The 16,080-nt window shown below is 36.9% G+C and overlaps 1 protein-coding gene across 2 annotated transcripts in view; it reads right to left on the bottom strand.

Moving 5' to 3' along the window:
* The window catches only part of LOC145984912 (sodium/hydrogen exchanger 9B2-like), a 144,806-nt gene that overhangs the window by 42,230 nt on the left and 86,496 nt on the right, over window positions 1-16,080 (bottom strand). For both annotated transcript variants that reach the window (XM_083118300.1, XM_083118301.1), the window contains 2 exons: window positions 8,297-8,393; window positions 4,826-5,221 (listed from right to left, as the gene is read on the bottom strand). In XM_083118300.1, coding sequence (XP_082974426.1) covers window positions 4,826-5,221; window positions 8,297-8,393 — 493 coding nt within the window. The remainder of the gene's footprint in view (window positions 1-4,825; window positions 5,222-8,296; window positions 8,394-16,080) is intronic.

The raw sequence follows: 16,080 nt of genomic DNA, 5'->3' as shown, positions 1-16,080 counted from the left end.
TAATGTAAAGAAAACATTAAAAAGAAAATTGTTGATGGGCAACAAAGAAAAAATAATAAAAGCAATTTATGAGTGATCAGAGGAAAAAAAAATGTTTTGTCAAAACCTGTTTTATCTCTCTATTTGTAGATTAAGTTGACTTTTTTTTTTGTAGAGTTGAGCATTCTTGTAATTCAAATGTCCTCAATGCAATAATGGCAATCAGATGGCCGAGTTTTTTCATTACGTCCGCTAGATTTGTAGGAATTGTGTCAAAACCCAAACTGTTTCAAACTCCCTTCTTGGGAACAAACAAGGACAACAATAATTTGCCACTGGAAGAGTATCCAGTTAATCATTTTACAGAGTTGTAGTACAGTAACTTGTTTGAAAATGCCTTGTGTACGATTTCATTTTAGTTTTTAATTCGGTTAGGATAGGTGTTGGTATGCTGTCTTTTCTGTAAAGTTCAAAGAACTAAAAGCTTTCGTCTTCAGCCGGTCAATCATACAACATTCACAACCCTATGCTCCCAACATCTGCTTTCTTGTCCTGCCGCTGCATGCGTCTTGGGGCTGGTGGAACAGGTGGATGCGAGCTGTTCCCTTGGAAGCTATTTCGCAGCATTTAGCGAAGGCATTTAACAGACGTTTAGACTGTAGAAGATTTTTCCAGTTCATTATGACTAGCAGACGCAATTTTGCAATGAGATTAGGAAACTATAGACTTTCTACACTCAAAACTATCACTACGACGCAATTAAACTTTAGCACATAGCAAAAACTCGAAGGAAAAAAAAATCGGTATGTCTCTCATAGGGAACAGTTAGAGAGTTCAGCTTCCATGGTGGGAGGTGGCATCATGAGGATCGTTTACCTTCGCGCGTGGTCGGAAATACTAGGTGTCAGACAGCAAAGGGTGAGACGATGAGGGTAGGTGAAGTAAACAAACGTCCAGTCACGGTGAAAGTTTTTCTTCAGCATGTTGATTTCGGAAGAATTATTCTTATTATGTTATTACCTATAGATAATTTAAATAGCTAAAAAGAGCGATAAGTAGCAGGGAACCGCCTGTTACCTCTGTTCCATGGAGGGATCACCACTGCTTTCCTGTACTGGCGGCAGCCTCTATAAAGAGCAGCAGCCGTTTTTAATTTCGTCAGCATTGTCGTTATGAATATTTCTTTGGTTTTCGATAATTGCCTACAGCTTAATGTGAGTTGTTAATTTTCCTCCTACTTGTTCTTCCTCGCACTGAAGCAAAAATTTCAGCTGCTTTCAAAGGTAAGGTATCGGTAAATTATAGTTAATGCGAGTTGTAACGTGAAGGGTAGTTTCCTTGTTAACACGTTCTATGTATTTGTTCCATGCCGAGGCACAACCACAGAGGGGGCAGCCCCCCTCCCAACCTTCAACGGAAGTCAAATCTAGGGGGGGGGGCAAACCTTGACGGCTAAGGACACCTGCAAGGTGGCAGAGAGGAAAATTACCCCCTTCGATTTCAAATTTTATGCAAATAAAAAACCATTTCATAGAATTCTCTTGCTCGCTTCGCTCGCAAGGTCTCCTTTTTCCCATTTTTCTCAAGTTCAGAGCCGCAGTTAGGTGGAGGCTCGAGTCAGCCATGGGCGCCGAATGATCTAAATGAAAAAACGTTGTGAAAGAGAGAATGCCTTGGCACCCCGCGATATTATTTGTGCCCTATTAGGGGTAAATAGGAGGGGGCAAGGGGGGGCAAACACTGGGGCAAGAGGGTGCAAACACTGACAGCCAAGTGCACCTGCAAGGGGACAGAGGAGAAATTGTCCACTTCGATTTCAAATTTTATGCAAATTAAAATATATTTCATAAAATTTTCTTGCTCGCTTCCCTCGCAAAGCCCACTTTTCTCAGTTACGTCAAGTTCAGAGCTTAGCTATGGGGCAGCGGAAGTCGGCCATGGATGCCGAGCGATCTACATGAAACAAGTTGTATAAGAGAGAATGCCATTGCGTACAGTGAAATTATTTGTGTCCTATTAAATCAATATTGTTTCAAATAACAAAAATTGCATCTAAAAATTTACGCTCGCAATATCGTTTTTCTGTAATGTAATGTATTTCAATAATATGTGTTGCATATATGTGTTGAATAAACTTTCAATACATACACTAGTAATGTTAGCATGTTGCATATGTAGTGAATTTCTTTATTTTACTTCGCTTCTTGTGCCACTTTTTGATAATTTGCGAAAATGGGGATGAGTGATTATATGATGAAATTTATGAATGGACATTAACAAACATCCATGCCCAGGCCAGGATTCAAACCCGGGACCCCTGGTGGATGTTGCATATGTGTAAGACATAAAAGTTATACATGTTATATGTACAAAAATTATTATCTACCGAATGCATATACCATTCATTTTCTGCCATTCAAAAATACAGTTTGTGTACTTGTTTTCCATTATTAGATAGTGTGAAATTGACGGTGTTGAAAATATATTTCAAATCGTTTGTTCCAAACAAATGCTTTAGCCCGACTTCTACTTCATCTTTGCATAATTTATGAGGATAATAACATTCTTGATACTAGTACTATTACTACTACCACTAATAATAATAATAATAATAATAATGTCATTATTATTATTATTATTATTGGTACGTTTATCCTGTAAACTTGCCCCCCCGATACAAAAATTCGTGGTTGCCCCACTGGTTCCACATAACATGTCTAGTAAACGTACCATTTCAGGCTTTCTTTTAAAACAACTCTTAGGAAGATGCCCAATGTCCACGAAGAAATTTTACAGTTCGTTGTTGGGGATAGTGCAGCAGAAGAGATTTTAACGAAGACGAAGTTGCTGTGCACTTCGTGTTTTGTCCTGAAGTAGCAAACGGAAGGTACTATGTACTTTTAGTACCTGCATTGGTTACATTGAAAAGGTTCAAAAATTGTTTTTAAAGACAAGGGTAATTTCATTTTGTATTATAGTTCAATAAGACTGTAACCTCTATCTGAATGTTTGCACTGTATGACCACTATCTTGGAGTATGAGACTTAATACATATAATCATGGACGTCCAGGGGGAGGGCAAGGGAGCACAGTCTCCCTGGAAAATGGATGTCAATCTAAAGTTACATGCTTCACACATATAATTTCATTTCAGTCAGTAATTTATGTTAATCAGAGGCAGCGATTAGGGGTGTAGTTGCTCCCCACTTTTTGCTATTTTTGTCAATGCACTATGCTAAACCTTATCTACCAAGGGAAAGTAAACAGTCCTTGCCTCCCTTCCCCAGTTTTGGCACCTTGCTTCCCCAGTTTTGAAAGGTTGCATGTGTGTTTCATGTTTTCTTTATTTTCAGCATCTAACCCCCTAAATTTATTTCCACACCCCCTCAGCACCCCTAGATGTTTAATCCTGGTGCTGCCGCTGGTCTCGTCGGAATAGGCAACAAGCTGCAACTGCTCTAAAACGTGAGCTACTCATGGCAACAGCACACAGGGTATTAACCCAAATCATTGGCAACCAACTGCAGCAAGGTGCCCTCTATGCATGAAGGCCAGTGGTTTGTGTCTCTGACTCCACAACATCGTTGGGACCATAGAAACTGGGCTGCAGAACACTGTGACTGAGGGCATGCAGAGTGGAGTCAATTTCTCTTCTCTGATGAGTCACACTCTATTTTTTAGTCGGACAATAGAGGCATGTGGATCTGGAAGGAAGGTGCAGCTCATGTGCATGAAGTATCAAAGTATCAAAGTATGGTAGTGGTGGAATTATGGTGTGGTCAGGAATCACCAATGCCCTACATACCGACCTCCATGTCATCCGAAACGGTACCTTGACAGCCAAGCATTATCGAGAGGAGATCCTCAGCCCTCATATTCTGTCTCTAGCTGTAGAAATTGATCGTTCATTTTTATGGATGATAATGTCCGCCCCCATCAAGCGTCGATGGTAAATAACATGCTTCAGGATGAGAGCATCGATATGCTGTTATGGCCTGCATGTTCCCCAAACCTTAATCCAATAGAGCATGCCTGGGATGCCCTGGTAAGATCCATACCAACTAGGCCGAGACCTCCTGAAACTCTTCAAGTGCTGGAAATTGTTGTCCTGGGGGAGTCGGCTTCCCCAAGAACTTATCGCTAATCTTATTGATTCTATGCTAAATAGGTGTGCAGCTGTGTTAGCAGTTCATGGAGACCACAGCCCCTACTAGAGGTCGGTTTCTGTTGTGATCCCCACTGTTTGCATCAACTTATTCTGATGTTATTATATTCACCTGTAGTGTGTCGTATCAAGTACCACTTGCATAAACACGCTCTTGTGCAATGCAGTAGACGTAATTGCTCATAATATAACTGTATCTATTGAGGAAAAGCCCAACACATGCAAATAAATCACTGTTGCACCACTTTCCGGTTCATTGCTGCTCCCTCTGGCTTGCTCCCCTAATTTTTTTGACAAGTGTAAATAAAAATGTGGCAGAAAATGAGGGTGCACGGCTTACATGGGTATAGAGCCAATTGAAGGCAGTGTGTGAAATTTGTGGAAGACACATTTCTTATTTTCTATCACATATTGGAGACCAACATCAATCTCCATTGTATTTTGAAATGTTGACTGATACCAGTTAATATAAAGAGAAAAAGAATTGGTGGTTATAAAATGTAGCGATAAAACATCTGCTGCAAAAGTACAAGACAGGCAGTGGTATAAATTTGAAACAAAATACTAATTTTCTTCTTTCAAAATATAGTAATTCACTTTTTCGAGGGCATTAGGTACTCAAGTAAATATTGTATTTACATAGAACATGTTCCAAGAAAATGTATCTGTATTTGTACATACCTTAACTTGGCTACCACGTCCACATAAATTCCTTGCACATGAACAAACCCAATGTTCCTAAATAAAATACCCATAAGTAGCATCCCAAGCAAAGGTGGCAGGTAGCAATAATGGATGACCCAACCTCCGACTTGTGCAGCGATACACAGCACAGCTAGGTTGAACAACTGACCCCCTGGTGCAGCTTCGTCACCAACAAGGCAGAACGTCACGCCCCACAGTAACAGTCCAAGAAGCACCACTGTGAAACATCTTGTGAACAAATCGTACGACGGACACATAGCGGAAGTAAAAATGAGTTGCCATAATGGAATTTGCGATGTTGAGCTAGTTTGTTGTTGATGTTGCTGTTGCTGTCTTCTGTGACATCTCCGGCAGCAGGTACTTGGCCAGCATCTGTAAGTTAGAATAGTTTAGTAAACCTAAGCAAAAACTGTTTATCTTGTTGCTAGTAAAGTTCATTGTAGGTTAGGTGTCATTCAGCACATGCAGCAAACCTAGTTGTAAAGTGTAGAAAACTTAGTTGTCAAACTGAAAGCCTGGTCACCATATTTTACCTGAGTTAAGGAAGAAATATGTCAATGTATGAAAGATGAACATTATTTTTCACTTTGGTAGTGATTAAAAATAATAAAATATAAATGAGCATTCCCAGTTGATTCCAAATCCATAGCAGTTAGTAAACCATTTTGTCACAAAAAATGCTTCAATTTCTCCTCTTTTGATGTTCATAAAAATGAGCAATAAAACATTATTTTGTTGTGAAAGAATTCTGAATATTTCTCAAATATTTCTTTAATCATTACTTAATTGTAGTCATTAATTGTTTTCGCAAGCATAATTTGCTATGTAAAAATAAATGTACTGGGAGTGGAGACAAATATCATTTTTGGAGTTTACATATATGAGTCATTTGTACATATACTGCCCTGCTTTACTGCATACTTTTAAATATGATGATGCCAAAAATTTGGACTCTAGTGATGTCTGCTGGCAAGACAGCAAATGTGTTAAGTAAAAAGTTAATAAATTGCTTTGAGAACTCCTCTGGCTGTTGAATGTGGTGACTGTTTACTCAGTAAAATTTCCAAGTCTACCCACCAAAGGTGGGAACTTGAAAAAATTATGTAGGCACAAAAAAAAATTCTAGATGCAATTTGCAACTAATGCAAATGCAATTTGACTGCTAATGTGGAACACAGTCTTTTTTTATGTTCAGAAAAATGTGAGCACATGCTCACTACTAGAGCAGGTACTAAGGGAGTGGGTGCTCAGCTCTTTTATTCATACAAAATGGAGTACATGCTGCAAGAAGTTGAGGAACAAGGATGTGTTCAGCTTTATTCATACAATTCATTATCAAACCACTTCTGTCAGCAGAGAATTGCAAATGCCAAGACCTACTCAGAAATGTAAAACTGAGGCAAACTCTAGAAATAGAATTCCTGAAGGATAACTTGTTCATGCACATGTAATTGTATGCAACTACAAAACATAATGTGATGCTGTTGGATCATCATTGATTAATCGATTTTGTTTATTTTACTTCACTTTTCTGCTACTTCTGGCTAATCGTAATAAGTGATTTTGATAAGTGATAATATGATGAAGGGACACTCACAAAGAAGATCTATGCTCAGGCTGGGATTTCAACTCAGAACCTCTGATGCTACAGCGTGTTGTGCTAAGCACTCTGCCATGGAGGTCTGCTATTGGTTATCATGAAAGTAGCAACGTAAAAGTATGTGAACAGTTGCAACTGACCCATGTTAGTTTGAAGTACCTAACAGTTCTAAGTGTTATATGCATCTCATGTGTGAAATCTGTTTGCTATATGTATGAATAATGAAGTATGTACGATAAATCTCTACAGTTTTGTGCATAAAACTACATTACTTTCTCATGAAATTTAATGTTTCCTAAGCACTAACATGTTACGTCAATCTTAGTTACTCCATTACAATAAATTCCATATTGTTTTCTTAGTGCACTATTCAAGTTGTAACCATTTACCTTTTAGAAAATAAACACCTTTCCATGGTGTACACTTAAGCAGACTTTTATGTTTCAATCTTACAATGGATGTAGCGAGGCCACAAACAAAAGCTTAAGAGTGCTATTTGAATGTAATGTCCATTATGCTGGAATATACCAACAAAAAATATGAATGCTTAAAATGTTCAATTATATTTTCTTAGAATTCTTCTTTTTACATGTTTCAGATTGCTTGTCAGATCAGTATATTTCAGTATGATTTCAGTTTATCACAATCGAGCTAATTAATTTTATAATATGAAGGTCGTTCAGAGAGTCCAACCCGTTTGCTCACAGAGTGCACACAAAGCCACGATCTTCACTTCTCCTGGCATAGACCAGCTCAGTCATTCCTCGGCCATGTTCAAGGCAAGTCCTGTCTTGTTAACAGTAGTTGCTGCAATTGATAGGCCCTTCGGAAATGAATAGAAAAATTGAAGTTGCCGACGAGTGTAAAATGCATTCAGTGATTTGATTTCTGAATGCACATAATGTCCAGTGAGATTTTTCATCAGATTTCAGCTGTGTATTGTGAGGGCATATTGGATAAATTATCTGTCAAGCATTGGTGCCAAATGTTTAATAAAGGAAGATAAAATGTCACAAAGTGAGAGGTGTTTCACACTCGATGTACTTAAGGAGCACTTCCCTAGACTTCTCACACAGTCCTGTATGACATTGTCACCAATAATCTCTGCTACAGTAAGATTTGTGCAAGATGGGTCCCTTGCATTCTGACTTCAGAACACAAAAAGAGCAGCCTGGCTGCTGTGCTCACAATCTTGGAACCTTACTCAAAGCTAGGGGATACACTTCTCGACCACATTGCCACTGGTGATGAGACTTGGGTTTCACATTTTGACATCTTCCCTTTTCTGAAGTCATTTTTTAGAAGACGAAGATTTCACAATGACAAGAAACTGCAGGAAGCTGTCAAAAACCAGTTCAATGGACTGACAGCAGACTACTAGAACGAAGGCATGCAACTTGTCATACAGTATGACAAATGCTTGAATTGTGGTGGTGACTATGTAGAAAAATGTTCAAATGTATTCTGTAACAAGTTAGTAAAATAAAAACTAATTCTCCTCACAACTCCTTTTTTTCTCAAAAGAATTGGGTAGGACGTTCTAAATGAACTTACAATGATGTTCCAAAATTGTTTTTATAAAAGCTATTTTTTTAAAAAAACTAACTGTAAATTTATAAATTTTAAATATAAATTCTAAAATCAGTCAATATTTTGCAATATTTATTACTCTCAAAAGTCAACTTCTGAATTTGTAATAAAAGGCCAGTAATATCTGTTTTTCTTACGGAATTATTAGATTACATAGAATGTCTAAAAAGAAGCAGAAAATATATGGCCATCACCTCAATCTCTAGAATACTCTACATGTCTCAAATAGAAACATTATTTTTATTATATTAGCTTACCTCTTTTCACTTTCTGCCATTTGCTTCTTTTCACTTATGGAGTCTGAAGAGTAGTGCTTGCTGTCAAATGGAGATGACCCGATTATCTTACTGTTTGCTGAAATTAAGAACTTCAGTTTAAGATAGAGTCTTGTTAAAAATGACAAAAATATTTATATCAGAACTACCAAAGAATAAACGTAGCTGGAGATTTCAGCACTCATGCCAAGAATAGACATTGGCATCCATTGCATTAATTTCGTTGCACTCCTTCAGTTATAAGTTATCATGTTCCTGCTCGGCCTTATAATAATTAACATAACTTACTGTAACAAATGAAATTATGTGTCAGGAGTTTATCCAGAATATTCCAGCTGGAGGAAATCACAAAAAATTGGGCCCATGTGAAGAATTTTAAGGGGTGTTAGGGGTGTGGGAATAAATAAATCTTCTCATCCCCATATTCTCAATTATCCAAAAATTGGCACAAAAGCAAAGTAAAATAAAGCCAATCAATTAACCATCGTCGCGATTAGTGAAAATGGCAGAGAAGCGACTTTAAATATACAAAATCAATCAATGAATCATGGTTCGGAAGACCCGAGTGGAAAAGTAAGCACTTGATAAAAGAAAAATAGAATAAGACATAATTTCTTTTTCTTGTAATTTCAATTTAAAATCTAGTTGATAATTATACAAATATTTTACATTTCGTATGTTAGATATAATTTTTTGAACTTCTATTATTTTTGTAAAGAAGTAGTTTAATTTGCAAAATATTTTTTTTTTTAAAAAAAAACAACTTTCTGATGCTATATTTCGGACCCCTAAATTTTGCATTTCTGGGACTGTGTTAACTAAGAACAATTGTAAATGAAAATATAAAGGCAAATGAGAAACTAACAAAATTATATTTTTAGACTCGCAATACTATAGTATACTATACATAAATGTATGAATGAGAAAAAATATCCAGTTTTAAAAACCACGAACGACTTTGTAGATAAAATAAAATTAGCGTCGTAAAAATTAGGACACTCCACTGAATAAGGGTTAAGTGTTCTGCGTATGTGTGCGTGGATGTAATTATACAAGGTCTGTTCAAGAAGAAACCAAACTCCTTTTGTAAAGTTTGAATGTAAATTTGATTAATAGAACCGACAGTGGTGGTGCATAATGTTATCCTTAGTTATTAACTTGAGCCAGTTTCAAAGCTGTTGCTAACCAAAGTAATGCAGTAGATTGCGTTGAGTTCAAGTATGTTGAGTCATACCATCTCAAACTGGAGAAAGCCGAATTACTTCTTCTAGTCACGTGAGCGACATCATCATCTGTAGGCGAGACAGCCACCATGTTTGATTTATTTGGTGGAAGTAATGTTGGACCTTTTTAGTGACTGTGGAATTGCAATGCAATATTAAGAACTGCAACATAGTTTAAGTGAAGTGTGAACGTACAAGAAATATGGTCTGTAAGTGTTGAGTACCCCAGTGTAGAGGAAATTAAGACAAGAACAGTAAAACTAATGTATTTAGATTTCCTCAAGATGTTACTAAAAAAGAGAAATGGATTAGGGCAATTCCACGTAATTTTGTCCCTATGATCAACTCCAGGGTAAGTAACAAAGATTTTATACTTATCAATAAACTTGAGAAATAGCTTAGTTCACAATGTAAAGATTTAATTTGCACGAAATAGGCATCTTACAAACTTTTAGATTTGTCAAGTTTTACTTCTTTCTTACAAATCATTTTTGATCACCAGTATCGAATTGGTAAATCTAACCAAGCTAATTTATTTAGAAATGCCAAATAATTTAACTTGAATTACCAAATTTGGTTAACATTACATAGTTGTTTATCATTTCAAAATGAATTGTTCAACGTTATAAAATATTGTCACATCTACCAAAGTAGTCTAGTGCTTCGATAACATGTTCATTATCGAGACTTAAATATAATTTATACAAATATTCTGTTTCAAAGTATTCTTAAGGAAAGAACACTATAGAACTGAGCAAGATTGAGAAATATGAACATTTATATTCTTATTTTTAGCTCGCTTTTCTGCCTCTTTAGGTAAATTGGAGATAATGGAAGACAAGTTGATATTTATGTTATACATTGAAATACAAAGTTCACTGTGTAACAACAAGCACTTTGATGGAATATTTTCTTGTATAATTATACAAGAATATATTGTTTATGTTTCAAATAAAAGTTTACACACAAAAAGCATACTTTTTAACCGAGTTATGTGAATAAGCAAACATAGTCATTTTCTTTAACTTGGGTTTTCTTGAGTGTATTTAATAAAATTCTGTACTTGCATGTGTATAAATTATTTGGGCTCTACAAACTTTCATGTGACATTTTTCTTTGGTATTCCTAAACAAAATGGTTGAGAAATTTTCACTGATGTTCGGTTATTGGAAACAAACAAATCGCCAAACTGCTCAACGCCAAACTGTCAACCTATACATTTTCTTTAGTCTAAACAAATATTTTTTCCATGTACCAATTGTAACCTAAAATCTTAAACCGTTTTGTAAAAAGTATTGGTTCAATTTTTTTAAAAAATAAAGTATAGCTACTAGTATTGAGACTTGCTGATGTCATATTTGATTTTTGTTATTTAGCGTCACTTTTCTAGAAATTTTGGCTAATCGCGACGATGAGGACGAATGACAATATGATGAAATTGATGAAGGAACACTTCACCGGCACGGATTCGAACACGGATCCCCTGGTGCTCAGTGCTAACCTCTCAGCCACGGAGGTCGGCTCTGATATCAGCTGACCTACAGAATACAATATTTTTTTTCCTTTCAACAAAAGTATTACATGTCTACTTGAGAGAAGGTTAAGTAACTAAATGCTGTAGATGTCCATTGTTAGTAAATTGGAAGAGCTTTCCTAGTTTGTTCATTCTATGCTGGTGAAAATGAATGCCATACCCCCCTGTGATCTTTTTACTGCCATTTCCTGGCATTGTAAACCCCACGTCATGATTTTGCTGAAAATGTTCATGGTAACCACACACTTGTATTTCTATATTTCAAAGACGGTCACAATTTCTGCAACTGAACTTCGCCCATGAATAAAGAAATTCTAAATTCTAAATTCTGCTTGTATAAAGCAAGTACCTAATAGTCCACTTCATTCTAAAGACCCCAGTTTACCTTTATGTTCCCAGTTATAATGACATTTTTCCTTATGCTATTTCCAAGTGTGCCAAGCACATTTCAATACTGGGGACATTGAATGGGAGACTGTGCACTTGGATGACCGTACAGGAAAAGCCTTCAGAGTTGCTTTGGCAAGGCCTCGGATCGTCCAGGTGCAATCCCATCTATTTTCTCTGGATGTCCATCATACCTGTCTTCTGGAACGCAAAATGAAGAGGCTCGAAAATGTCCAGAAAAGAATAAATAAAAAAGGGAGGCAGAAGCTTAAAGAAGAGCAATTGCAGACAGAATAGGGACAAAAAAAAAGAGTATAACACAATTCCCACATTTTCGATATTAAGTGAACTGAACGGTCGGATCAACAAAATCCATCTTTCTTCACAGTGGGATATTTTGCAAGAGAAAAGTTGCATTATTTTCTTATCCCTCAACCTCTCTGAAAAACCTCATGCAGTTAAATATGTTGTTGTAAATGACTCACTCTCTTTGTCAATGTTTTATCGTGGAGTTGAAATTAATACAAAGAGATTTTCACGTAAGGTTTCAACTATACACATGCTATTGACGATACAATACACTTCCTGGAAATGTTTGACAGTGCAGAATCAGCATGTATTATCAGTGATGTTTTGGAAACCATTGAAATCCTTCTGGATAATGTAAAATACACTGTGCATGTAAGCAGTGTGTCAGTGCTTTATTTTATAAAATCCCAAATACGATTGTACGTAAAGAACGGCTGAGATATGATTCTGAGATCATTGTTTTCTCATCATTTTTTAATTTTATATTTTATTTTACCCCATCCAAATAGTTTGAAGAAATTATGTTCAGATATCCGTGCAAGTCTAATTTCAGAGCAAAGTGAAGGTAATTTTCTGATGCACATGCAAGAAAAAGTGGTTCACCTTAAATACCATGGGTTGTACTGCTGCTAATTGATATTGGATGAAATCCATATAAAATCTTACATTGATTACAAGGGAGGTACAATTGTTGGCACTGCCTATGATAGTTGCGAAGCTGCAAAAAGTGCTCATGTATATATGATTAACAGTGTGCTCTCTAAGTACAAGGAAGTTGTGTAAACTGTAACTGCTCAGTCATTGCACACACACACACTGTGTAATTAAGAAAGTCATATGTGTTATTTCAGATAACAACATGATAAATAGGAAATGTTTAATGTTTACCATAGGCAGAACTTTCAGTATATTCACCCAACTGATAAGAAGAGGCCTTTGTTTTATCTTGTGGACACTGTGCACTTATTTAAGTGTATTAGAAACAACTGGCTCAATTAGAAGAAATGAAAATCTGAGTGTTGTTTACCCAGATTTTGAAAACCTGTTTGATTTTCATGTTGCATCATTTGCAACTTTAAGACCACTCTTTAGTATGGAAAGTGATATCATCCTAAAATATGCTTATAAATTATCATTAAAATCTCTGTGGCCAACTTCCCTGGAAATACTAAATATGCAACTAGTTGTTCAAGTTTTAAACCATATGGTCATTGAAAGTTTAAAGCAAGAAGGACCAAAACACAATTTGCCGAACTATGAAGACACTGCAGAGTTCATTAACATTGTTTTTAACTGGTGGGAAGTAGTCAACATCAAGTCTCCATGGAGAGGTGCGAGGTTAAGAAATATTTTACAGTATCCTCTGACAAACGAATCCTCAGATGAGAGACTCTTGTACCTACATAAATTCCTTGATTTGTTTGAAAAGTGGGAAACTTTCAACGTCTCGTCAGGAAAACTCACCAGAGAAACTTCCAGTGCCCTGAAAATAACCACACATGGGCTAATTGAAATAACCAGATATTGTACAGAATAGTTAGGAATGCAATATCTTTTGCCAGGAAAATTTTAATCAGACACACTTGAAGGAAGATTTGGGTGGTGCACAGTACAACGTATCTCTCCATCATATTTTTGAGACAGAACAAAAACTGCGTCTTGCCAGCAGAATGAAGTTGAAACTGAAGTCACTAAAACATGGTGACATCTTTGCAATTCAAATTGACGAGTATGGTACATCTGAATTTACCCTGGCAGTTACAGACTTAGCTATGTTTCAGAGTTCGAAAATTCGTGCTGCAGATATTGTGGAAGCGAAGAGAGATCTTCCTATTTTGATGTACCTATTGCTCTTACATTACAAGAAAAATATTGACGTGCGATGACAGTAGTAACATTCTGGTTTTGGACAAGATTATACAAGATATTCCAAATGATTCATTGGATTTTATAAAAAGTTCGGATAGAGGTCGTTGTGAATATTGTGCTGATCAATTATGTTGTTGTCAAAAACTGATAAGCCGTGAATGTGAAGTAGAATTCTTGAAAGCAGCAAACCAACGGAAGTGGCATTCAATTTGAATCTTGTGAAGCTGAAAGAAGATGAAGATAAGTGGTTGGTAAGCTGCAATAATGGACACAAATGCAAAAACGTTTTGAGAATATTTTTGTGGTCCTCAACAAATGCTTTGTTAAATAATTATTGTAAATAAGTAAATACGAGGGGGTATCCAAAAGTTTTAATTATAATAAAGAAGTTATAGAGATATTTACATGAAACTTTTTGTGCATAGTCAGTGTCATTGCCATTCATACTTGTGCAAATATCAAATCTTTGTCGAAAGTAGTTTTCTTTCCACAGGCTGTAGAAGACATCAACCTGCATGATGAATAAAATTGATGCCCGAAGTGTCATAAAGTTCCTCCATTTGAAGGGCAACAACGCACACCAAATCCACGACGAAATGAAAGCTGTGTATGGGGATGAAAGCCCATCATATGACACGGTTGTGAGGTGGAAGAGGAACTTTCAAAGTGGTCACATGTCCCTGACAGACGAGCCACGAGCGGGTAGACACTCAATCAAGAATGATCTTGCCATGGTGAAGGAAGTGGAGGCCGTCATTCTCGACGACAGAAGATCGACCATGAAAAGAGTGATGGCGGAGACTGGACTAAGTTACGGAAGTGTGTGGAGGATTATTCATGAGGCTGCACATGAATAAGGTGTCTGCACGCTGGGTACCTCGCTTGTTGACACCTCTTCAAAAGCAAACTCGCCACGACTTTTCCCAGCAGAATTTGACTCTGTTGGAGCGGAATGAAGACGATTTTTTTGCTCGTCTCGTCACTATGGACGAGTGCTGGGTATACCTCTACGATTCGGAGACCAAAGAAATGAACAAGGAGTGGAAACATCATTTCTCCCCCCTCCCAAGAAGGCGAAGGTCCAGAAATCTGCCGGGAAGGTGATGCTGTACGTTTTTTGGGATAGCCGCGGGGTAATCTTAACCGATTACCTTCCAAAGGGCGAGACCCTCAACAGCGATTACTACTGCAACCTTCTGGAGAAACTGCGTGATGCATTGAAATAAAAACGTCGTTGCATGAACGGCAAAGGCGTCCGTCTCCTGGCCGACAATGCACCCGTCTATACGGTCCAAGCATCCGTTGTCGCCGCCCACCGGTTAGGCTATGAACTTTTGCACCATCCACTTTATTTGCCTGATCTTGAGATAAGCGACTTCTTCCTCTTTCCCGAGATGAAGAAACCACTTCGTGGTCGGCGATTTGACGACAGAGAGGATGTCATTTTCGAAGTGGAACAGTGGTTTTCGAGCAAATCGGAGGACTTCTACAAAGAGGGCTTGAAACAGGTGAAGAAACGCTTGCAAAAATGTGTGACTCTGCAGGGAGACTACGTGGAGAAGAACTAACTTTGACCACTGCAAGTGACTATTTTATGTTTTTTATTTCATGGTGATAATTAAAACTTTTGGATACCCCCTCGTAGTTTTGTTGAAGGTCGACACAAAATAAGAAAATTCTTCACACTCTAAACTTTTTTGCTGTTTGTATTATTCAATTGTCGAAAAAATTGGGTCTTGGTACTACAAAGTGCTATCGGAAAGAAAATTAAATGATAATATTGAAAGTGCTAGCGATGTAACTAAGAGTTTATTAATTGGTTAGGCAACTTGACCAAGTTCCTGTCAACGTAACAGGCGGTGATTAATTTATTCTATTTGTTTTATACGTTTCTTACAAAAACTGCAACGAGTATTATGTAAAACTTAAAAATATTACGGATAATATTTCATTAATACATGCATTTTTTAAACAAATTCCACCAGGAAGTTTGTAACGATTTTCAACATGAATTTGGGTTATAATAGGTTTTTTTTGTGGTGGCCATAGTGGCTTCTTGAACGAAATTGTTGGTGTAAATATTCAATTTTTTTCTTCTATCTCTTCTAACCATATTTACGTGAGGGTAAATGTTAAAATGTGACTTCCTCTGAGATTCTAGTCATTCAAAAAAAAAAAAAAAAAAAAAGAAAGAAAAGAAACAAACGAACTTAAATTCTCTACGATGAAATATTGTTTTTCTTTTAGAGCGTTAAGAAGATCGCCTCCAGATGATGACATCAGGACTGAGGCTGTGGCCTGAGCCTCAAAGATGATCAGTTCCTTCCAGCCGCGATTTTCAGTTACCCTACCATAAAGGAACTGGAAGGGAAGATCAGCGACTATGTGTGAAATTCCGTATGGAATTGCAGAAAACTTTCAAAGAGACGTAGGATATGTTACAT

The sequence above is a fragment of the Lepisma saccharinum genome, chromosome 3 (genome assembly GCF_977018435.1).
Source record: "Lepisma saccharinum chromosome 3, izLepSacc3.1, whole genome shotgun sequence".
In the NCBI taxonomy this organism is placed as follows: domain Eukaryota; kingdom Metazoa; phylum Arthropoda; class Insecta; order Zygentoma; family Lepismatidae; genus Lepisma; species Lepisma saccharinum.
The sequence above is the reverse complement of the archived record's forward strand: the minus strand, read 5'-3'. Positions and strand labels throughout refer to the sequence as shown.